The sequence below is a fragment of the Patella vulgata genome, chromosome 4 (genome assembly GCF_932274485.2).
Source record: "Patella vulgata chromosome 4, xgPatVulg1.2, whole genome shotgun sequence".
Taxonomy (NCBI): Eukaryota; Metazoa; Mollusca; class Gastropoda; family Patellidae; genus Patella; species Patella vulgata.
In genome coordinates this window covers 20,991,930-21,016,005 of record NC_065882.2, presented here as the reverse complement: position 1 = coordinate 21,016,005, position 24,076 = coordinate 20,991,930, and the positions used below count along the sequence as shown (strand labels likewise).

General features: G+C 34.3%; 1 protein-coding gene across 7 annotated transcripts in view; it reads left to right on the top strand.

Annotated features, from left to right (window-relative positions):
• The window catches only part of LOC126818239 (probable 3',5'-cyclic phosphodiesterase pde-5), a 43,061-nt gene extending 24,180 nt beyond the window's left edge, over positions 1 to 18,881 (top strand). Inside the window, exons 12-29 of one of the 7 annotated variants that reach the window (XM_050545541.1) lie at positions 1,439 to 1,489; positions 1,676 to 1,734; positions 1,832 to 1,883; positions 4,374 to 4,510; positions 5,067 to 5,159; positions 5,394 to 5,462; positions 5,857 to 5,971; positions 6,943 to 7,082; positions 7,580 to 7,666; positions 8,660 to 8,680; positions 12,219 to 12,369; positions 13,201 to 13,356; positions 13,714 to 13,764; positions 14,217 to 14,338; positions 15,229 to 15,340; positions 16,116 to 16,196; positions 16,365 to 16,453; positions 17,053 to 18,881. In XM_050545541.1, the coding sequence (XP_050401498.1) occupies positions 1,439 to 1,489; positions 1,676 to 1,734; positions 1,832 to 1,883; positions 4,374 to 4,510; positions 5,067 to 5,159; positions 5,394 to 5,462; positions 5,857 to 5,971; positions 6,943 to 7,082; positions 7,580 to 7,666; positions 8,660 to 8,680; positions 12,219 to 12,369; positions 13,201 to 13,356; positions 13,714 to 13,764; positions 14,217 to 14,338; positions 15,229 to 15,340; positions 16,116 to 16,196; positions 16,365 to 16,453; positions 17,053 to 17,146 (1,680 nt within the window). In that variant the 3' untranslated portion in view covers positions 17,147 to 18,881. Of the gene's footprint in view, positions 1 to 1,438; positions 1,490 to 1,675; positions 1,735 to 1,831; positions 1,884 to 3,798; positions 4,336 to 4,373; positions 4,511 to 5,066; positions 5,160 to 5,393; positions 5,463 to 5,856; positions 5,972 to 6,942; positions 7,083 to 7,579; positions 7,667 to 8,659; positions 8,681 to 12,218; positions 12,370 to 13,200; positions 13,357 to 13,713; positions 13,765 to 14,216; positions 14,339 to 15,228; positions 15,341 to 16,115; positions 16,197 to 16,364; positions 16,454 to 17,052 lie in introns of those variants that run through there. The other 6 variants (XM_050545539.1, XM_050545544.1, XM_050545543.1 and 3 more) reach the window with 6 other exon arrangements.
• Positions 18,882 to 24,076: the final 5,195 nt, after the last annotated feature.

Below are 24,076 nucleotides of genomic sequence, written 5' to 3'. Positions count from 1 at the left end.
CATATTTCCATGTACTAAATGTTGAATTTGAGTACACTTTAGGGTGAATGAGCCGTGAAAATCAAATATTGCCGGAAAAATGCAAATGGCGATTAGCGGTATAAATATTTCTAATCAATACTTGATAAACACCAACTCATGTCCCGATGAACTTTCTCGGTCAACACAGGGGTCGAACACAGGACCTCCAGGCTAGCGATCCAACGTCATATACTCACGGATCCACCGTGGCATACATGTGATATGAAATGTTGCTTATTCCTGAAGCAACGACCGCGAGTTTTACAATATCTTCATAAGATATACGGAGTTAAAGCAAGACCAAACCTTCTAGATGGGGTCAGCCGGTCTGTGGAACATAAAGAATCCTACAAACAGCCATTCATAGGCTTATATTCCTCATGTGGCGATTTTGCTTGGTGTATACGGCTGTCTGAGAGATTCAGACACGTTACTGACTTTGACTTTAGAGTTTTAGCCTATGTGTCCACGTTTCAGTGCAAAGTTGTTATGGCCTCCGTGGGTTGTTTCCTTTGTCCCGCCATTTTACATTGCAAAATTCACAATTCAGCCGCATTCTGACTCGTTGGCACTTCAGTCAAATCATTGGTGCGTCTCAATATATTTAGATGATTTGAAGAAATCCAGAAAGGTTGTGTGTAATAATTTTTATAAGATATAAATAAATAAATTTAAGCATCAGAGACAAGTTTGCGCTTTATAATAAGCAGATACCACAAACGCCGGTACCATCCGTGTATTTTAATAACACTATTTCTACAATATATCTTCCATCTTGATAGTTTCTCATTAAATTTTCGTTTTAATTTATTATGCTAGAAACAAAATATCTTAATTTATCACTGTTTTTATTTTTGCTAACAATATTTTTTTGAAAACAAAAACCAACTTATAATTTTATAAAGATTTATTTATGTAAAAATGTGTACCATAGTTAGAAATATGATTAGATTTGTTTTATATCACCACACATCACATTTAGATAAGGGACGATTTTGAGGCTAGCTAACATATTAACTGAATTAATATTTAAGACAAACGCTGTTTGCCTGTCCCAATGTACGACCGTTTACTTCATAGGTAGTGCATGTAAGTGACTATACATCAATGCTTAGGAAGTACATGTACATGTCGTATTCCACTATCAGTGTTTGCTTTAATATTGAAACTTTCCTGAAAAGTCGATATAACTCTGGATCTGTGGATTTCAAGTTCCTTATTATGATAAATGCATGTACTTATTAATGAATATAGATACTTTATAAAGTTAGATTAGATTGTGATTTTCAGCATAGATTCTGTACTTTTAATATAGTAGAATTTAAGTATTACATTTAATTGATAGACAAGTTCCAGTATATTTTAACACTAGATCATTATGATTTGTATTAGAGCTTTGCTTTATTTCTACTAACAGGTCACAGGCACAATTTTAGCATGGGGAGGACTTCTACTACAATATGCAGAGGTACTCTCGAGTTTATATTATAAGCTAAATTTAATTTTGGTTTACCTATTCCTTAGCCATATTTTTTTTACCCAATGAGTTGTCTTAAATAACTACAGTTTAAATGAATAATAATTTGTTGACTAGCCATGAATAATTATAAGACAAAACGATTAATGTAAGTTACCAATTTTTGTTTTATAACAGATTCACTCAAATATGACGAAGCAAAGAAAATTACACGAATTTTTACTAACCGTCACAAAGTAAGTAGATTTAATTATTTCTGATTTTTTGGCAATTGATACTGTTTTACGTGTTCTTTTCTTTGGTTTTAACCAATACATCACATTGCTTTTTCAGGTCAATATTTCAGGACATCGTGAGCATGGATACGGTTATTATGAAAATAATGGTAAGTTTAATCACAAATCTATAGTCCCCTTATCATCAAAATCACGCCCGTTCGTGTGATCCACAAACATTGTCCACTACTTTCCTCAAACAGTGTACACCATTATAGTCTTCTCCAGATATACACAGCATGTATAATTTCTCTTCTCCTCACTGACTGTTTTTAGTAATTGAAAGCAAAACCTTGTATAGAAATTGTTAAACGTGGTTTGAAACAGGGGTTAGGCATTTGCCCAATGCTCTTTTGTGTAGTAGGACAAAATGCATTATAATTATTATCGACGTAGTCCATCACAAGGTTCTGGTATTTACCCAATGGCCTTAAATGATGTGTAGGTCTCTTGTTTTAAATCTTGTTGTAATATGCTTTTGGTTTCTTTACGTTAGTATTTAAATCAGACTGCCACAATTAGATATCTTGAGCGAATCTGGCCAGTGAAATTAATTATGTAGAAATATCCAAAATGTTTCAGTTATTTGTAGTTTTTAGCACGCATTAGTTCTCGTTTTTCACATTTCGAATGCACATTTAATAGTGTAGTGAGTGGAGAGATTAATAGTTAAAACCTTTAGATTTATTTGTTTTTAAATAATATAATATGATTTTAGATTTCTTTTTGTACTGTTTACTGTTTAGATTATACAGTTTTTGGCCAATTTTGTATCTTTTTTATATATATATTTTTGAATTAACATAATAATAGATTATTTTGTTACGCCTTCCAGATTATGACTGTTTAAATTAAATTGCTTTTGACCAATTTAGTATTTTTTTATATCCTTTTTAAAACCATGCTAGATTTTTTTTGTCATGCAATTTAAAATGAATTGTTTTTGACCAATTTAGTATTTTCTTATATCTTTGTTTTAACGAACATAATGCCATTCGGATTATTTTCTAGCGCCTTTTCGATTATGATTCTTGTGAAAAGTCTTTTTGTTCCCCTGTGCATGAGTTAGACATACTGAAATAGTACCCCACCCCCCGCCCCCGAAAAATATTTCTAATGAACTCTTCAAGATACAACCTATTAACCCTGGTAGACAGTTATCTTTCAGTATAGATTTGAAAAGCAATGTAAATTCACGAATTATCAACATTATCATGAAATTAATTTAATATCAGCCCAACTATTTATAAGGATTATAATATGTACAGTCCGCATAAGTTATCTTTTATACTAATATAACAAAGTAATGAAGCATAAAAGTAACACAAATGTACGATTTATTTTCAGCTAACTATTCAGTTACCGCCTCTACACACATCCCCCGTTTTTTATTGTAACATGTGTAATGTTTTTCGCGTTTACGATTTGAAATTTTCAAAATAATGCGCATTGACAGAATTCCCCATGTAACCCAAGCAGACAGTTTTATAAATGCAACCATTAAGTGATCAGAAATGAAATGAAATGAAATGGGGTTTAACGTCCTACTGTTCTGCTCCGTATGGGTTAATGAAGACGGGCATACACCACGCAGTGTGCTATGAGGGAAATTTTGCAAGGGCAGCGGCACTATGGCCTACTCTTATTTCGAATTCCAACTGCCAAGGGGTCTTTTACGTGCACGCCAATGTGTACACGGGACCTCGGTTTTTCGTCATATCCGAACGACTAGACAGCTGTCCTTGTCAGGCCCTCTGTTCTGCACGTCGGAAAATCCCGATGAACTGAACACGCGACCTCCGGGCTAGCGAGCCAGCGTCTTACCCACTTAGCCACCATGCTTCCAAGTGGTCAGAAACATCGTAATTTATTGTCACGTGTTATGCTAATAATATACATAATAATTATGTTAGTTATATCACAGCACATTATGTTTATTGCATGTAGATTTTATTTTAACTGTAACATTTTTTTGCTTTTTATTTTTTGTTATCACTTCGCTTTGCTTTTTGGTTGTTTCTACAGAATTATGCTCAAAAGTTGGTAAATGCAGATAGGGCATCGCTGTTTTTGGTCGATAACCAAAGGCACGAATTGTATGCCCGAATATTTGATATTGGCAATGGAATTCTTTCTCAAGCAGATACGCAGCAGAGAGAAATCAGGTCAGGGTTCTATGTTTTGTAGTACCAAAAGCGAACCGAGACTTGAAAACAAACCCCCAGGGATCATAATTTTAATTTTATTAGGATCACCAAGAAAATCTGTATTAAAGACGCAATTTTACTAGAAGAGGACTAGAAGTGTTCTTTTTGATAATAATTTAGACGGTAAAAACACAAAAAATATGCGTAATTTCACACTATTTGGCCTCGATGTTCGTCTATAGTTGCCGTTCATCCTGGAATCTTCGGCATTTAAAAACTTGTCTTGGACAACTTTCAGTGTTTAATATATTGCGTTCTTTACCATGCTTTATTTGCAGTTTACGTTGATTTATTGTTTTTGCGTCTCGGTCAGCATATTTATACTTGTACTTTAGAAAAATTAATTTGTTTTTTGGTGTCTACTATGAAACCGATAAAACACTTTTTTGACAGAATTTTGCCAAAGCTTTAGTCAGTGCAGATCGAGCATCTTTATTTATGGTCGATACAAAGAGCAATGAATTGTATGCAAGAATATTTGATACTGGAACTACAGAGGAAACAATACATGTGCCACAAAAAGAAATCAGGTTTGGAATATTAGAAAAAAGAACAATTGTGACTTAGGGTCACGGGATATCTGTATCACAGATAATAAGAATACAATATTCTTAAATACCTTTTAAATCCCCAACGTCGATTAACTTTAATATAATACTCGATATGTAAGCATAAGTTATATTAACATACACATATTTTTGGTAGAATTTATATATATTAAACGATTGGCGTTATCTTGGGAAGAAATCAATGAATTCGCGGTTATGAACTTCACCTCCAATTAACGAGCGCTTAATATAACATGGAGAATCGGTTTCAGGCGCGTTATTTGCCCTTGAATTTGATCTCGCTTACGAACGTAATAGACATAATACTTAGCCCCCTTTAATGTTATTTCTGAAAGAGATTTACCGTGTTACAGACGCCTGTAATTTTGATGGTTTTTATGAGTAATTTGTGTTGTTTTGTATCTGTTAATACATTTATATATTTTATGCTTTGACTAATTGCCACCAAATTTTAAAGTTTTTTTGCTAAAAAAAAACAAAACAGCAAAGATAATAACATATAGATTGTTTGTTTTAGATTTCCAATAGATAAAGGTGTGGCTGGTCATGTCGCCTCCTCCGGTCAGATATTAAATATTCCTGATGCCTATAGTGACAGGAGATTTAACAGGTAAGTTTTGCTTTTATGGAAAGGGGATACATCTTCGTAGCCCAGTCGGTGCAGAAAATAAATTACTATATTAAACCCTAGTTTATTTTATTTCCCATTTGATGGATTCGAAAATGCGGACCGAACTGCTGTCCAGGTTGCGAATATGGATACTTAGTACCCCAAATCATACCAGTGGAACAACGGGTTATATTTCTGCTATTTCGATGTGTTTATCTTTTGCGTATTTTGCAGAGATGTTGATCTTCAGACAGGCTATCATACGAAGACAATCCTTTGTATGCCAATATATATCAGGGGCAAGTAAGTATTTAATTCATTTTATACACACCACCATTCTTTGATTACCTATCGTCTCGTTAAAGCACCAAAATTGTGAATATAGAAATACACGTATAAAAGTAATGCCATCAAATTCCTAAAATGAGTTTGTTTATTTTTGAACTTCTTCTTGTTTATGTTTGTAAAAATTTTAATATAACATATTGTTTCTTGCAACATTTGTATGAGGTTTGTATATGAGAATCTGCTTTATTAAATACTATAAAATTTAAGTACTATAAAATGTGTTAACACCCCCCCCCCCCTCCACCCCACACACACTGGCGTTACTGGGACTAATTATTTATTATAGTAATGATAACTATAGGTGGGGTTCAAATGGTTAAAATATATTGAGCGTAACCGTTTATCTTAGTATTATAGGTGTAGTTCAAATGGTCAATAAACTAGATGGGATCTTCTCTAGAACAGACGAAGAAGCTTTTGAAACATTTGCAGTGTATTGCGGTCTGGCATTACATCATGCGAAGGTAGATATACATTTACTAATTACGATTATAATGCATTGAAAATTGGAGCTTATGGTATATCGGCAGACACAAGTTAATGAGATCACAGACTTTCGATTCACCTATAAAAGTGTACAATGTAAGAGGTTTGTTGCATAATGTCGTTCTAAGTTAGGTGGTCACACCTTTAGTTTAGTTTAAACGTATTTCATTACATCGACATTTCATTGTACAATACAAAACGATTAAACAAAACTTCTAACAAGTTATAAAGGTTTTCTCCTTATGAATTATTAATTGGTGAGAATATTTCAAATGATAGATACGAAGGTTCTATTCCTTTCATTGAAATAACCATTAATATAGTGCATTATAAGGTCCATGGATATAAATAGAATTGTTCAACAAATAATACGTGTAAAATTGCAGAATATGAACTAAACACATTTTACCTGTACAAAAGAATACAATGTACTTATACAACATCAACTAAACGATTTACCAAACTACAATTTATATTATTATGTATATAGTAGTTTATGCGCACTCTTTGTAGATATGTTTTGTTTTTGTTTTGTCAAACCGCTGCCCACCTTTTTTTTCTATCAACACGAGTAAATCTCTGAAAATTCATCACCAAATAGACTAAAAGGGGTGATAAGGTTATTATGATGATTAAGAAATATTTAAACCGATGCTGGTCCATATTGTAAACAAATTCTTTGTTCGATCGACTATTTCGTTTTTCGTAAAGCCTCTGATTCTGGAACCATATACTGGTTGTATTTGATTCGCCCTGAAAAGAAATACTATTTAAAATGGCAATGGTTGACCAGACTCTCAAGCATCTAATTATACAACAATTTTAGCCCCACCCATACCTAGGGTAGCTGACGTAGTCGTTGATTGGGGTGAAGTTCAAGATTTTGTAGCCAACCGCAAGTTAAAGAAATATACCATTATATAATATCTTCTTTCTTTAATTTGGTCAGTTATATGAGAAGATTCGTCGTTCAGAACAAAAATATCGAGTTGCAATAGAAGTTTTATCATATCATAATCAATGTACAGATGAAGAATTAAAACAACTTCGTAGTTTACAACACCCAGAAAAATTAGAAGCTATTACCAGGTAACATTAATTTGTGTATTCGCTACACTTTCACAATAACCTGTTTGTTTGACAAGAATTTTAATATTGCTTTATATAATGTACAAATAATGAAATTAGCAATTAATTTCGCGTGGAAATAACCATTTTTTTGCAAGAAATTTGAATAGGGTTATTTATATTGTATTAGTTACAGTATTTAATGATGGAATTCATAATGTATGATTATTGATAATTTTGTCTGGCATGTCGTGGGAGTTGCTTAAGATGTTTACGCACTTGTGACGGAAAGAAAGGGAGTTTAAAGTAACTTCATTATAGGCCAACTTTTTACAATAAATATACTGTTGCTATTTGCTTTGTATTTGGTTACGTATTTAATGATGAAATTGACAATTGGTGATTATTGCATTATTATGGATATTACAAAATAGAGATAAAGCCTCCCAGGGCAACGCCGGATAATATTGTAGGTGGAAAATGTTGTATGTGCACAGAATGAAACTTTTATATTTTAGCTATGAATACTCACCCTGGGAGATCTCTGATGTACAGAAACCCATTTTTGTTCTAGATATGTTTAAGGAGCTATTCACGTCAATGAGGTAATAAAAAGACAAACTCTCAATAAAGAAACAAGTTCTACTGCAAATAGATGTTTCCAGATAATAAAAATGTAATCTATTATCACCACGTATTAAAATCGTTACTTTGGTGTAGTAAATTGTTTTTTGCCCTTGTTCTAAAATGAAATATTTAGGATAACAGATTACAATGGATATAATACACTTTTTGTTTAGAGTCTCTTACATTTGGATTTAACTGATAACCCATTTTGGCATTTCAATCTCTGAAAATCTGAGAATTTGTTTTAAGGTCAATTCATAACACATATCATGTTGGATTAGCATTTAATTCCCAAACTGAAATTTGCTCATATTTGACATAATAATATCAGTAGCAACACAAGAGAGGGCCATAGGCGGAGTAATGTGCATTTAACACTAACTAGGCCATGTTTTGTTCTATTTCATTAATTCGTATACGCGCCAGAAATACGCAGGAGACCCAAACTCTTTGCTGTAATAACAAAATTAGGACTTGGACTAATCTTGAGATTGTGTGTTGTTTTGAATACTGACCTTCAAACGAAATAGTTTATATTACATCCTAACATAGTTAACACTTTTATTCGTTCGTATATTGAAAAATGAGTAGTAAGTTATTAGTCGTAACTAATTTAAGAAATTAAAGTGAACTCTCAATTCATAAATTGAACAAAGCTAAACCACCCACTCCGCATCTATATTCACTGTCTTATCTAAATCATAGTATTGCCTTTATTCGTTCGTATATTGATAACGGAGTAGTAAGTTATTAGTCGTACCTAATTAAAGGAATTAAAGTGAACTCTCAGTTCATATATTGAGCAGAGCTATACCACCCACACCACATCTACATTCACTGTCTTATCTAAATCATTATACTGCCTTTATGAGCATACATCATTTGATATGTTTATAGATAATCGAAAGCCATTTTGACATTAGGTTCAAATAAAAGAGACTCGTTTTAGTTCAATTGATATTACTTTTCAGTTGTTCTTCCAATGATCAAAGGTAATAGTATTTTCGTAAATAGGTAGTGATCGAATATTTACCAAACATTGTTTTTGAAATGATTAAAAACCTGATTGTTTGCTTTGGCTTTTGATAGATTTATTTATTTATTTTTCCAACATTATGATTTTAAAGCTACTAGTTATTCATACTTATTCTATCATTTTAACTATCTTTTGATTTGCAATAACCATTTTGTACCCCCACTCTTGAAATAGCTTAGTCTTAGAATGAATGCACGATCTGCTCTTTCTCATTTGTTTAAATGAAATAGATACCCTTTCTTTCTTTTGCCCTAAATTTTAATATTCTCATATTTAACTTTTGTGGTAATTTTGAAATAACCTGTTTTTGAGACCCCCCAAAATGTTTCTTTTTCTTAAATGAATTTTGTCTGTAGATTAGTTAATGAGACAGCATCGATATACAATAGACTTCCTTGAATCGTCAAAATGATAACATTATAGTTCGATTCGGTTTGTTATACAATTCTCATCCGTCGGCTTTTTGGGTAGAAATCGTGGAATAAACTTTATTTTGAAGGTTTTGATGTTTAATGACAAAAAACCAATGTTGGCATTTTTTCTGCGTAGGTCTTCATAGTATTCGATGCCATTATTTGAGGGTAGCCATTTTGCGATAATATTCCAGCTTATTATTTTATTTTTTACCGTATGTATAATGTTATAGACATATCAACGGTGATTTGGCAATGTATTAATATTAGCAGGGGTCGTGACTATATACAGATCTATATTTCGTTTCGTAGTTTTTATACTTTCGATGGCCTGCACTACATGAAGATCTGACCGGTTGTAATGGAAGGTCGCGTCAGGGGTCGTACGAGCGGCTTTTGATCCTATGACGCCAGACATTGATTAATCAATCAGCGTTGACATTTCTAGTGATTTACCCACAGTTCCGTGCATCGCACGCCAAGAACTCGCCGTAACAGACCCTTTCATTGGCTAATCCCTCACTTCAACCAGAACACCGGCAATATAACAACTCTTCCAAATCCTAGTATAGTAAAGACAAGTATAACGAAATTTTGAACTATAAAAAACGAAGCGAATTAGGATTTGTGTTTTAATCAGATTGTGGGGCGATGTGCTGATTTTGATTTGTAGACGTGTTTTGTGTCCATATATGTTTTCGGTAGTTCAGATTCGATTTCTGCCATTTACATCTGCTTGAAATCATGGTATGTTCACCCATTCGGCATATTTCCAAGATTGCCACCGCTTGTGGCAGGGCGTTCTCTAAACACATTACTAAAAAGGTTTCTGAATCAAATTCTGCTATGTATTAGCTTGTAGCATGAACCTGGAAACCAGTGCTGTGTTTTACCTATTTGGTATATTATTCAACAATGAAAATACCTCATCCGAGGATAATAGCACATTTACATGGTCCACCGCGTTGTAGTAGTCTGATTTTAAGACTTGGTGACGCTGTCGAGTATTTCTGTTTATGTTGTCTGTCAGTTATAGATGCAAAATTAACGATGGTTAAAAATGTGAGACTTTCAACTTTTGAAAAGGTAATTAATAAATTAAACGTAGAACAGAAATATATGATATTAAATATAAAGCAGTATACAAAGAAATAAAACAAGGACTGCATTGATTATATCATCAACTGAGCCCAAGCTGGGCGTGGAAGGAGTCGTTCAGAGGAATGTGTTGCGTTGGAAAAACAAACTATATCACCACTTAAACGACGACACGGTCCTTAATCTATGACATCACTGCCATCATCATTGAAGAACTGGGGGCAGTGATGTCAAAGTAGCCGGCCAAGTCCCAACCACTCCCAACCGCGTTGCCGCAAGGCTGGAACAAAGCTGCCAGCCACATGCTTGCTACGCTGTCTCGTCCATCAGCTCCAGTCTAGCATCTAAATAGGAAACATCAAGAAAACTAAAAAATGTTCCTGATTGCTTGACTTTTGGTTCTGTGCTTTGAAAGTGAATGGGGACAGGGTGAGCATGGCACAGTCTCTATAGGCACGTCACGGGAGTGTGGTGAGAACGTATCTCGGTCTGACAGATAACCGCGAGAGCATGGTGGCAACCTGGTGCGCGTAGCCAGAGCTTGGTCATGAACGTAGTAAGATCTTGACTGGAGCGCGCTGGGCGTAGTAAGCGCTTGGTGTGGTCGTGACAGGAGCAGGATGGGCGCAAGCCCCACGCTGCCGTTACGCTCTCCCCGCCTTTATGCCAGGAGACCGAGTGAATAGGGTTTTCTTTCACAGGAAAATCGATATCAGTTCAGTGGTCATCTCGGATGACGAATCTTCATCGTTGAATAATATACTAACTGGGTACGACACAGTATCGGCTTTCAGGTACATGTATGTGTCTAGAAAACGTCCCGCCATTTTAGAAATATGCTAAATCGGTAGTAAACATACGATCATTTTACGCAGTTGTATATGCCAGAAATCGAATTTGCGCCCCCGAAAACGACTACTTAATCAAAATCAGCATATCGTCCGATTTTCCCGCCACATGTGGCAACAATATTAGAAATATGTTAAATATATAAACATATGATCATTTTACAAGGTTGTAAATGTCAGAAATCGAATCTGCGTCCTCGTAAACATATATATTGACACCAACCACTACTACTTAATCAAACTTTTCACATTGTCCCATTTTCCCACCAAAGCGGCCGCCACCATGAAGTGATGAAAAAAAAATCTGAAATATAGTCAAGACCCCGTCAATACTAATACAGTGCCAAATCACAGTTGATATGTCCATAACATTATAAAATAAGTTGAAAACAAAATATAAGTTAAAATATTGTCGCAAAATGGCTACCTTTCAAATAATGGCATCCCATACTATGAAGACCTACTCAGAAAAATGTCAACATTGAATTTTTGTCATCAAACAACAAAACCTACAAAATGTAGATTGTTCCACAATTTCTACCCGAAAAGCCGACGGATTTACATTAAGGATCGGACTATTACCTCAAGTTGATTACCTTGGTATCAGTAAATAACTTATAAACTGTATTTATAAAATAGTTTTAAAATATATTATTTTAAATTTTGAATTTACATTCAACTGTTAAACAAGTTGATATTTGTATGAATTATTTATCAAGTAAGCTGCATTATACATGGATTACCCGGAACTTGAATATTATAACCGGGTAGGGCAACATGTATCCATATGTGGATAGTACATATGTATTGAAGTATTAGGTTAAGCTTACACGCGCACGCAATGCGTAGAACATGCTGTGCATAGCGTACCACCTTTTACTCCAAATTCCAACGACATTGTTTCACTGAGCAGCACGCAACTATATATAAGTATTTCACGCATGTGTACATGTACACAGCAATGTGCTTTACGTATTCCTCATGTTTTATGTTCACATGGATTACCTAAAATTGGACCACACTCATTTGACTCTGTTCTTTGTACGACGTATATTCAATACCTAGAGATACATTTCCATTATTCTATGCTATATGACAACATTACTTATATTTTTTGCATGTTTTTTTTAAAAAGATTTGATATCAGCGACCTGAGCCGTTTTACTCTGACAGTGCGGAAGAACTATCGTCATGTGCCCTACCATAACTGGGTTCACGCCTTCTCTGTAGCCCATTCTATGTACACAGTTATTAAACGTAGTAATCACCAATTCACCAGTACTGAGGTATCATTATTTTCATAAATAATTAATGTTTGATTCTTTACAGAAATGAGAAATAAAATGAAATGGGGTTCAACGTCCTACTGTTGTGCTCCGAACTGGGCTAATGAAGACGGGCATACGCTATACAATGTGCTATAAGAGAAATTTTGCCCGGACTTCCAACTGTCTAGGGATATTTTACGTGCGCGTCAATGTGTACAAGGGGACCTCGGTTTTTCGTCCCATCATAACTACTAGACAGCTGTCCCTGTCAGGCCCTCCTCCCTGTGTGACTGACAAGGGGGAAGCACGCCGAAAACTCTGGATGAACATTCTCGACTAATGCAGGGATCGAAAACACGACCGCCAGGCTAGCGAGCCAGCGACTTACCCGCTTAGACACCGTGACCCCTCTCACTAAAATGAGTCGCCGACAATGAATAATATTCAATCTGTTGAGATCTGTTTGCGTTTCGTTTCGTTTGTAAAGTTCTTACATCATAAAATATGGAACATGAAACGAATCAAAATATCATCTAAGAAGTATCCACCTTGTTGGGAACACATTTGAAAGCGGGCTATCCTTTCTTTTCTTTATCTTTCGCAAGATTTTATGATCTAATGTGTATACCATTTATTTTTTTATATTTATATCCCATTCTCAGAGAACAGAATAACAACATGATCCTCATGCCCGGTTATTTTACCCAGAAAGTGATTTGAGGGTACCTGATTGGCTGAAAAATTCAAATTCAAGTTTCAGCTAATCATATTTAGTTGTTACTAGTCTCGTTTAACCAAATGAGTACTTTGTAAATGATCGTTAAAATATAACATTTTTTATTTTTACAGTGCCTAGCTTTGTTTGTTGCTTGTTTATGTCATGATTTAGATCATCGTGGTAAAACCAATGCCTTTATGGTGAAAAGTGCATCCCCCTTAGCAGCTATTTACTCTACCTCAACTATGGAGCACCATCATTTTAATCAAACTGTCGCCATCTTACAGGTACTGACAATAATCATTAAAATACAGTCTAATTGAAATGATATATTTATTTTGCCCGTTTTTATTGTTCTGCACAAAATTGAGTTCGATACGATATAAAATATGAAAAAATATAAAACGAAAAAGTTAAGTGAAAAGAAAACACCATCCCTATTTGATTTCACCGGGGCGTGGTAGAAGAACTGAATATGAAATGCCAGCAATACTCAATTAGGCACAAATCACACATATGTTTTTATATTCATTTATATCACAAACATGCAGTTGGTAATTTTGCTGGCAACTATACCCAATCTCGAACGCAACACTTATATTTGTTACTCTTTACAAATTACATTAGATTTCTTGTATTTTTAGCACGAAGGCCACAACATTTTTAAACATTTAACATCGGAGGAGTATAAACAGGTAGGCGATATTACTTATGATAATTAAGAATTCCTTCCTGGTTGTTTTAAAATTGAAATTAGTTTTAAAATGAAAGGATACTTTTAATCAATGATTAAAACAAATAAGGTAATGTATTAATACAATGCAATGCAATAAATGCAATGTAAACATAATTGTATAAAGCGCCAGAACACCAGTAACAGTGAGTATCTCAATGAATCTATTACGTTTTGTTTCGAATCCCGACGTGGATCGAGGCGAACCTTTGTGATCTTTCAAGCCAGGGATAACTACTACCATGTTGAGAGGGAAATTGTGACTAGTCTTTCAAATGAAATGAAAAACTGAGGTTTAATCTACAATCAGCTTATATGGTCACATCTTACACCTATAAAATCAACAAGTAAGGCATTCATTATATTCCCTTTTAACATAATAATTAGTTGTTCATAATTATCCATTTCTTACAGGTTTTAGGGGATATAAAACATTGTATACTAGCTACAGACCTTGCCCTATTCTTTCCTAATCGAGCTAGATTAAAAGAAATAGCGGACAAAGATGAATTTTCCTGGTCAATACAAGAACATAGGTTAGTTCAATAATATATCCCATTCCTTTGTTTAAAAAAACCGAATAGACTGAGCCACAGCTTTTGGCGGCATACAGTAATTTATTGATAGGAATGTTAAATTATAAGAGGTGGAATACAAGGGATTCATTGACGAGATTCAAAGCAGAGAAAATGCTGTCGAACAGAATAAGCTAATTACCTACTAAAAGAACACCAAAGAACACCAGTGGTGATTTTGAATGGCTTACTTTTTATAAAATATTAAATTTTCAACATTTTATGTAATTGTTCTATTTTATTTTATTTATGCGTGCGCTGCACAGGCGATTGTTACATGCTCTTGTTATGACAGCGTGTGACCTTTGTGCTATGACAAAACCATGGGATGTACAACTGGATAGTGTTAATGTCATCTACCAAGAATTTTGGGCCGAGGTGAATTTGGCAGCATATTTAACATGTGTTTCAGTGCGAAAACATGGATTTAATACCGCTGTTGTGACTAACTCTGATTTCTTAAAAGCTATTGGTTCTTCATATCTGCTTAACAACTGAGTTATGTGTAGTGTAGTGTCTTTTCATTGTCTTGTTATTTTAATGTGTTTCTGTTATTTATGCGAGAATGTTTTATTATGAAATGTATATTCCAAATCTTCACTGTCCTCTAAAGACACCATGTGTGTACACAATGTTAATGTATTATAATAATGAAATATGCCAGACAACAATTGTAATATATACACTAAGTAAATTTTCTCCAAGGCCTATTTAGACATATTTTATAGTTTATAGTTAAATGAAGATTTGAAATGTGTATCTGATCTATTGTGGTATTATTGTGTTGTAAATGGTGTCTAGTGATTTTCTATCTGAACTATCTCTCTTTAATCTCTCTTTAATCTCTGCAGACGTCTGCTTATGGCAATTTTTATGACTGGTTGTGATCTTTGTGCTATGCACAAACCATGGGAAATTCAACTTAATTTAGTTTATGTTATCATGGAGGAGTTTTGGCAACAGGTAGGACTTTAGAAATCTCCCGGTAAACCTTTCCTCTTTCATATAAATGTGACCTACAATTTCTCTTTTTTTTTGTATAAAATGAGTTTTAAGCAATGCGTTTTAAATTCGGAAATACTTTTGGCCAGGTTAATGACCTTATTCGCGCTCCTTTATAAAACAGGTTTTAAAGACGGGTTTTTTTGTAAAGAAGTACTATCAGTTTTTAAAGTACACACATGCCTTTAATATATACCACATTTAAAGTAAGCTCTGACATTATTAGTGAAACATTTATTCTTGTCAAGTGTATTTGTTTACTCATCGGTATTGATCGCCCGAAATTGGGGCTGGGTAATTAGATCAGTTGTTAATGTGTTACTAATTATATAAATATACTGTTTCTTCGTTCAGTCTTATCTTTAAAGATTTCAACCCATTTTATCTTTTTAAATTAGTATAATCTGTGTTACTTAGTATTTCTACTTAACGCATTGCTGTGTCTTACATTTTAAATACATGACTAATTAAATAATATTTTTTTTAATGAAAGTGAAAGAAAAGTTTTAATTTTATAATAATGTAAATAGTTTATTTAATCAAGTGTCATTTACGGTTTCCCTCTACTTTTGATCTTGTATACAATTATAATATAGCAGTTTCCCGAACTAATATTCTGGTAGTGAATTAATAATTGTCATTTAAATCACGACAAAATTAATCAATTGAGAAGGCTTAGAAGAAAAATCGAAATGCTTATTATATTATACAATGTACTATGCTATTATTATTGAAGGGCGACGAGGAAAAATCTCAGGGATTTAAGCCGATGCCGATGATGGACAGAGATAAACAAAATGAATTACCTCAACTGGAAGTAAGTTATTGTGATAAAATACGGTTTTCTTAACATGGACTCAACAATTATGATCGCAAAACCTTTGTTAAAATTACTGGTTTTTGAATAACATCCCATCAACCCATTGTGCTGTAATTGATCTATTATAATATCAGCATTTCGTAATTTCATTCCCTTTTGTTTCAGGTTGGATTTATTCTAGGTATATGTTTACCTTGTTATGAACTACTAGCTCAAGTCATACCCAGTACAAAACCAATGCTGGATGGTACCATGTAAGACATATTATACTTCATTTTTATCACAAAGGGCCAATGTTCTACCCCTGTGCATTATCCGCCCGTCAACTCATAATATATTTCAATTCGTCTTCCGGACTGCTTGATGGCGAATTTCAACCCGATTAGGAACGTATGTTGCATGTGACATGGGAGATCGAATATCATATTGTATGTGGTCAATATAAGGGATAAAAAGTTATATAAGACATGCTTAAAAATGGCTTAATCCTTTAATTTAGTGTTTGGCACGGTTAAATATTACATATGACACACGGTGGAATATTTAGTTATTTTAAGGGATGTTTTGTATTTATCCTGATGAGTATAACAGGTTCGTGAAGACATCGTGGCATAGACAACAAAATTATTAACATATTGATTGATATGTTAGTGCAGTCACTGTTACAGAAAATGTAACAATTTATGGGAGTGTCAATTAAGTTCACAATAGTGGTATGGTACACTTCCTAGAGCATGACACAGATAACTACTTACTAAGTGAAGCGATATGACAATAACATACCCCAAAGATACATTTGTTTTGAAATAATTCATTGCAAATACTCATATTGTTGTGTTTTTTTTCTCTCCAGAGCCAACCTAAAACAATGGCAGGTCATGGCTGATAAAAATAAAGAAGAAGCGTTAGAAGCAGCTAAACACGAAAACAACACAGAAAAAGCATGACCAAGAATTAAATGTCTTTAATTAATTGACATCTATTCAAATTGTTATACACCGATTCTCTTGTTGTTTATACGTCTTTTGTGCTTGATTAAAGTGTCCTTACCAAAATCACGCGCACATCAAACAGACTGTGTGTCTATCATATAGACAAACAATTTTTATCTGCCTTGAATTACTTCGACGTTCTACGTTTCAGTGTGTGGAACATAGGTGCTACTTCTAATTGGTCTAGTATTCGAATAAATATGTTGTAGCCAGCAGTGGAAGTTCGTCTAGAACAAATAATATTGTTGCAACGGAAGTTCGTATGAAACAAAAAAATTAGAGGACCTGTAGGACTAAAAGGTAAGACCCATTGCAGATTTCGTCATAATTCACGAGATGTAAATATGGTTAGGGTTAGGATAAGAATTAGGGTGAGGAGTAGGGCTAACTCTAACCCCACGATCTCGTCAACAATCACGTTCCCTAACCCTATATTTTGATCTCCTGACCTATGATGAAAGCTGCAAAGGGTCTTAGCTTATATCTTTAGCATATCGGGTAAACGGGGCTTGCTATATAACACCAGAATGACAGAATGGGCAAGCTAGTAGTAAACATGGGAATCTTAAACATTTTAGAGGAGCCAGTTTATGCAAATTATGAAATGCCCCCTTAATTCGTATTTTTGTCTTGAGTATCATTACGACTTGTCAGGGGGATCACGTGGCTAAGTGGGTAAGACGCTAGCTCGCTAGCCTGGAGGTCGGGTGTTCGATCCCTGCATTGGCCGAGAAAGTTCATCCAGATTTTCCGGCGTGGTTCTCCCTTGTCAGTGATGCAGGACGGAGGGGCTGGCAAGGAAAGCTGTCTAGTCGTTCGGATGGGACGAAAAACCGAGGTCCCGTGTACACATTGGCGTGCACGTAAAAGATCCCTTGGCAGTTGGAATTCGATATAAGAGTAGGCCGTAGTGCCGCTGTCCGGGCAAAATTTCCCTCATAGCACACTGTATGGCGTATGCCCGTCTTCATTAGCCCAGGTTAGGAGCAGAACAGTAGGACGTTAAACCCCATTTCATTTCATTTCATTTCACGACTTGTCAGTAAACCAATTTAATAAATGGTTAAGGCTGCTATGGCTATAATATAAATATCTTAAAATTACGAATATCATTATAACAATCATTTTCAAAAAAAATCTCGGTTGAATTTATATGGAAATGAAATAAAATGGGGTTTAAGGTCCTACTGTTATGCTCCGACCGGGTTATTGAAGACGGGCGTACCCCATGCGGTGTGCTATGAGGGAACTTTTTCCTGGCCAGTGTGTACACGGGACCTCTGGTTTTCGTCCATCCGAACGAATATACGTTTTCCCTTGCTAGGCCCACCGTCCCACTCTACTGACAAGGGAATTTATATGGGATTAACTATTTAGATACCGAACGTTGAAAAACCCTAGTTCAGTCCAGAACGTGATCACTATTGATCCGGTTGAAAATTGCTTGTATTGTATTTGTCTTAATTGAGTAAACAGTGCTCAAATTGTTCTATTATTTATACTCTTTATGTTGTTAATATGATCCTCCTGTCTGTGATATGTATATTGTGTCATGATGTTTTAATTGAGAAACAAGTGTCAGTAATAAGTTAATATATTATATACATAAACATGTAATAATATTTTTGGGATTTAAATACCAATGCAGATTGTTATTATTGCTGTCAATAAATAATGATAACTATATTAATTTGAGTTTTATTGTTTTCAATTAATTTGTAAGTGATTCAGTCTAACCAAAGATACTTTTTAATATTTGGACAAGCATGGATAGAGTTTACCTCTCTATGTTCACGATTAGAAGGACTGTGAAAATTAATTAATGATTTTAAAATAATTTATTGACACTTTCTTTTTTATTATTAATTTACATTTAGGAACTTCTGATTGTCCTTGCCTCAATTACGACCTTACATATGATGGTATAACAAGATTAGTAAATACCAGTAGTTGATGTTATAGCATGACTAACATATATTAATAGGGGATATTATAGCAAGACTAGCATATGTTAATCGATGATATTATAGAACGAGCAGTATGTACTAATAGATGATAGTAAGATTACCCAATACCCTTAGATAATGTTTTTGTAACACTAGCATGACTGAGAGAAAGAGAGAAATGGGGTTAACGTCCACTCGACAAAACTAGGTCATTTCGGGACTTACACATGGTTCAATTTTATTTCAATAATTCACAGTGGGAGAAAATCGGAGAACCAGGAGAAAACCCACGTGGTTGGACAGGCGACCCTGCTCCTTGTCACGTACAACCGGGGAATCGAAACCACACGAGTTTACTCAATGATACAGCACGCACGTGCTAAGTTATAGGAAGAAAGGAATTTGCTCATCAGTACAAACTTCGTTTACTTTGTGACAAATGTAATGCTGGGGTGGGGTGGGCAATTTATCACACAGTTGCCTTTTCCTCAATCTAAGAAATGTGTAGGGTTCTATCTAGACCCACTCGGCTCATGTTTCTTGTCTGTGTCTATAGACGCCCTTCTTCATACCACATGGGTTCCAGTTTTTTCCTGTCCATGCTTAAAATCAAAACAGTGATATTAATTGATATTCTAATCTCGTGTCCAATTTCTATCGCGTCCCAATAAGAACATATACAGTGAAAGTGGGTGGGATTTTGTCTGTGATATCATTTATGTGAAATTTTATGACACTTGAGTAAAAATTGTAATTTTTCAGCCAAAACTGGCGACCATTTTGGATTTTGGCCATATTGACCCATTTGGACACGGATGTCGGACTGGTGATAATATACGCCAAGACCAACAATAGACTTTGATCGGTAGCAAATTGCCTGGACTTGAAATTATTGCCGAACAACTTGCTTACTGCCGAATATAATGTGATATCCGTAAGGAGGAGATACATGTATATTAAGAATTCATTGTGGTCATCCGAGACTAAATAATTTCCCGCCCTTCCAATTTACTGTTCGACATTTGGGGTCTCCGTTGAAATGCCACAGCCAAGCCTGGAGTAACAAAGGGGATACTATTAGGTAATTGTAACAGAACATTGCATTTTTCTAAACTATAGCTTGTCAGTCCAATCGGCTGTTCGAGCTTCGGCTGTTAGAAAAAATCCAACTATGTTTGACGCAGTTATGAATTTCATTAGTTTCGAGAGAAAACGATGGCAGAGAGTAACTGATTTGAGCTCCCAGAAACAAAAAACACGTGACAGAAGTTTGTTTAAAAAAATAATTTTCATTTCGACGCTCTCCCAGTGGGTTTAAATATGAAAATCATTTGCCAAAATGTGACGAAATAATATGCTTTTTACTCTGAAAGTTTCGAATTAAAATATAGAGCCTTTCGGATATGAAGCTTAGCCGGATTGAATACCTGAACTCTACATGTTATTCAGAGAAATATCCCACGCTTCCCAAACTTCATATTCGTGTTCTTGTTCTTTTGGCCTAAGAGTTTGCCAGTTTGAATAGGATCACCATAAATCTTGACATGCCTCTTTTTTTTTTTACACAATTGCGCATCTTTTTTACGAACTTTTAACCCTATACGGTACTGTGAGATTTGGCTGTCTCCTTCCATTGCCTAATTTCAAAGACAACCTTCACTAAAAAAAGTTAAGGGTAGATATACGAGTTTCGCTTTAGTCTTTTAACCATTGAAATTGTCAACAAAGATCCAGAAATTTCCCTTAAATATTTTAAAATGATACTAGAACAGAGGTCCACCAAGCAAAAACTAAACTTTCGGTGCCAAAGTACGGTGGTTGATAAGGGACATGAAAAATAATATAATTTGTTTTTTTATAATTTTTACCCAAGTCAATTTTAATTTTCACCCAAGTCAATTTTAATATAATTTGTTTTTTTATAATTTTCACCCAAGTCAATTTTAATATATTTTGTTTTTTATAATTTTCACCCAAGTCAATTTTAATTTCCACCCAAGTCAATTTTAATATAATTTGTTTTTACACATAAACTATAAACATCAGCCGCTGCTTGCCTTGTGCACGTGCAATTCAAAGCATATGGTTATAGAAGGTTTTAAAATACCTCATTATTAACTCTGCAATGAATAACCCCACTGATCTCTTTGGTACGGTGGCTAATAAGGGACATGAAAAATAATATAATTTGTTTTTTTTTAATATTCACCCAAGTCAATTTTAATATAATTTGTTTTTTTTATAATTTTCACCCAAGTCAATTTTAATTTTCACCCAAGTGAATTTTAATATAATTTGTTTTTTGTAATTTTCACCCAAGTCAATTTTAATATAATTTGTTTTTTATGATTTTCACTCAAGTCAATTTTAATATAATTTGTTTTTTATAATTTTCACCCAAGTCAATTTTAATATAATTTGTTTTTTTATAATTTTCACCCAAGTCAATTTTAATATAATTTGATTTTTATAATTTTCACCCAAGAATTTCCACCCAGCGCGTGACGTCATCTCAATTAGCCTCGTTTCCAAAACACTAATGACCTAGTTTGTGTCGAGTGGACGTTAAACTCTCTCTCTCTCTCTCTCTCTCTCTCTCTCTCTCGGACGACCATTTTGTCCGGCAGTTTCGATCAGATTTTCAGAAAATTCGAACTCAATCATCATTAGGGCGTAACGGTGATATATTCAAAGCCATGGACAGACGAGCGTATTTTGTCGATAGCGACCTCTTTCCGCCCTTAGGACTTTATTTCGAGTAACAACCTAAACCGGTTGTTATATCTACTAGTACTACAGTAATATGTAGTGACATATTTACCCTCCTAAATCATACCCTGGTCAGAACAAATACAGTTTTTGACCAGCTGACATCACATCCGTGAATAAAAAAGAACGTAAATAAGGTAATAGAAATACCCCCTTTGAATGTCTATCACATTAATATTTGCACAGAATAATAATATACATTCCAGGAGTGGGAAAAGGCGCATATTTATGTATTTTTTCTTCGGGGATCCCCAATGGCTAAGTGAGTAAGGCGTTGTTGACTCGCTAATCTGAAAGCCCCGTATTCGATTCCGGTGTTTGCCGAGAAAGTTCATCTGGATTTTCCGGTGTGGTTCTCGCGGTTTCGCAAGGGACAACGTATAGTCGTCATTTGGATGGGGCGAAAAACTGAGGTCCTGTGTACACATTGCGCGTAACATTTGGAATAAGGGTAAAGAGTAGGCCGTAATGCCGCTTTCCAGGAAAAGTTTCGCTCAAACATACTGTATGTTCGTCTCCATTAGCCCAGACGGGGCAGAAGAGTTGGGCGTTAAACCCCATTTTATCACATTTTCTTCAGTGTTAGTTTATTCATTCACTTTCATGCTTTATGACGCAAATCTAAATTACATTGGGTATTGACTTGAATAAATTTATAAGATGCAAAAATAATCTCGTTCATATTTTTATAGACACCGTTACAATTATAACTCTTTTCGCCCACACCCACACACGATTATTATAATACTTTGATGACAGATAATAACATAACCGGATAGTTTCACTTCGACATGAATTTAAAGTAGCCTCACTGCGGATATTATGGCGTATGTAGACAACCTCGCTTCGTCGCGCTTTGTGTTAAAACTGTGGCCCAATAAATAGTCGCTAAGCCAACGCGGGTTTAAAAATATTGAACAGGGGCTATCTTCATGTCTAGAAGGGCAGATGGGAGTGAATCAAAGTTTTGGGGGGACTTTTGTCTCTCTAGAACATCACAAAATCACAGGAAATGTGAAAGATTTTTTTAGTAAATAATTTATTATCGTGCGGATCATAAAAGAATAAACAACTAAAATGCAATTAAAAAGACATCATACTAAGTAATGTTAAAATATGAAGAAAAATCATGTTGGAAGTGGGCATAAAGCACAAAAAGTAAGCATTAAAAAGACATCATACTAAATAATGTTAAAATACTAAGAAAAGTCATATAACTTTTTGGTAGTGGGCGTAAAACACCAAAAGTAAGCATTACAAATATACAAATCATATATAAGACCCTTATTTACAAGTACAATAAACATAAAAAAAATGAGTAAAACCTACTAGTCGCAAATTGGGGCTCCATTCTTCTTCAGTTATGTACCAAACGTGACGTCTGGCAGCTGGTCTTTAGAATATGTCCCTCACACCAGCCTTAAAAGAGCACCTACATGTACACTGAACATTCGGTTTACCCCAGGTCAGCGAAAATATAACATTGCAATTACAATAAATATCAATTAGCAGTTCACCAAAATTACAATTAATATGCTTTAACAGTCCACCTCAACTACAATTAATATACAATACCCGTCCACCTTAATTACATTTGATATAATAAACTACACCAATCCACCAAAATAACTATTGATATACAATACAAGTCCACCAAAATTACATTCAATATAACATACCAGTCAAACTAAATTCCATTTGATAAAATATACCAGTCGACGAAAATTACAATTAATATACAGACCAGTCCACCTAAATTTCATTTAATATACGTACCAGGCCACCAAAATTACAATTAATGCACAATACCAGTACATCTAAATTTCATTTAATATAATATACTAGTTTGCAAAAAATACAATATACCATTCACCAAAATAACATTTAACATACTATACAAGTCCACCAAAATTACATCTAATATAATATACCAGTCCACAAAAAAATACATTTAACTCTTTAATGGTTGTAATTTCAAACTATTCTGATTTTGATATATATTGCAGAATATAGCTAATTTAGGAATAAAATATCTTTTCAACAAAATTACAACATCACTATTTGTACAATGCATTTACAATGCATTGAACGATGAATTGATAGAAATAAATATATTAAGATCTCATATTTTAATCTAATTTTATTGACGATTATCATTTATAAGGTTTTC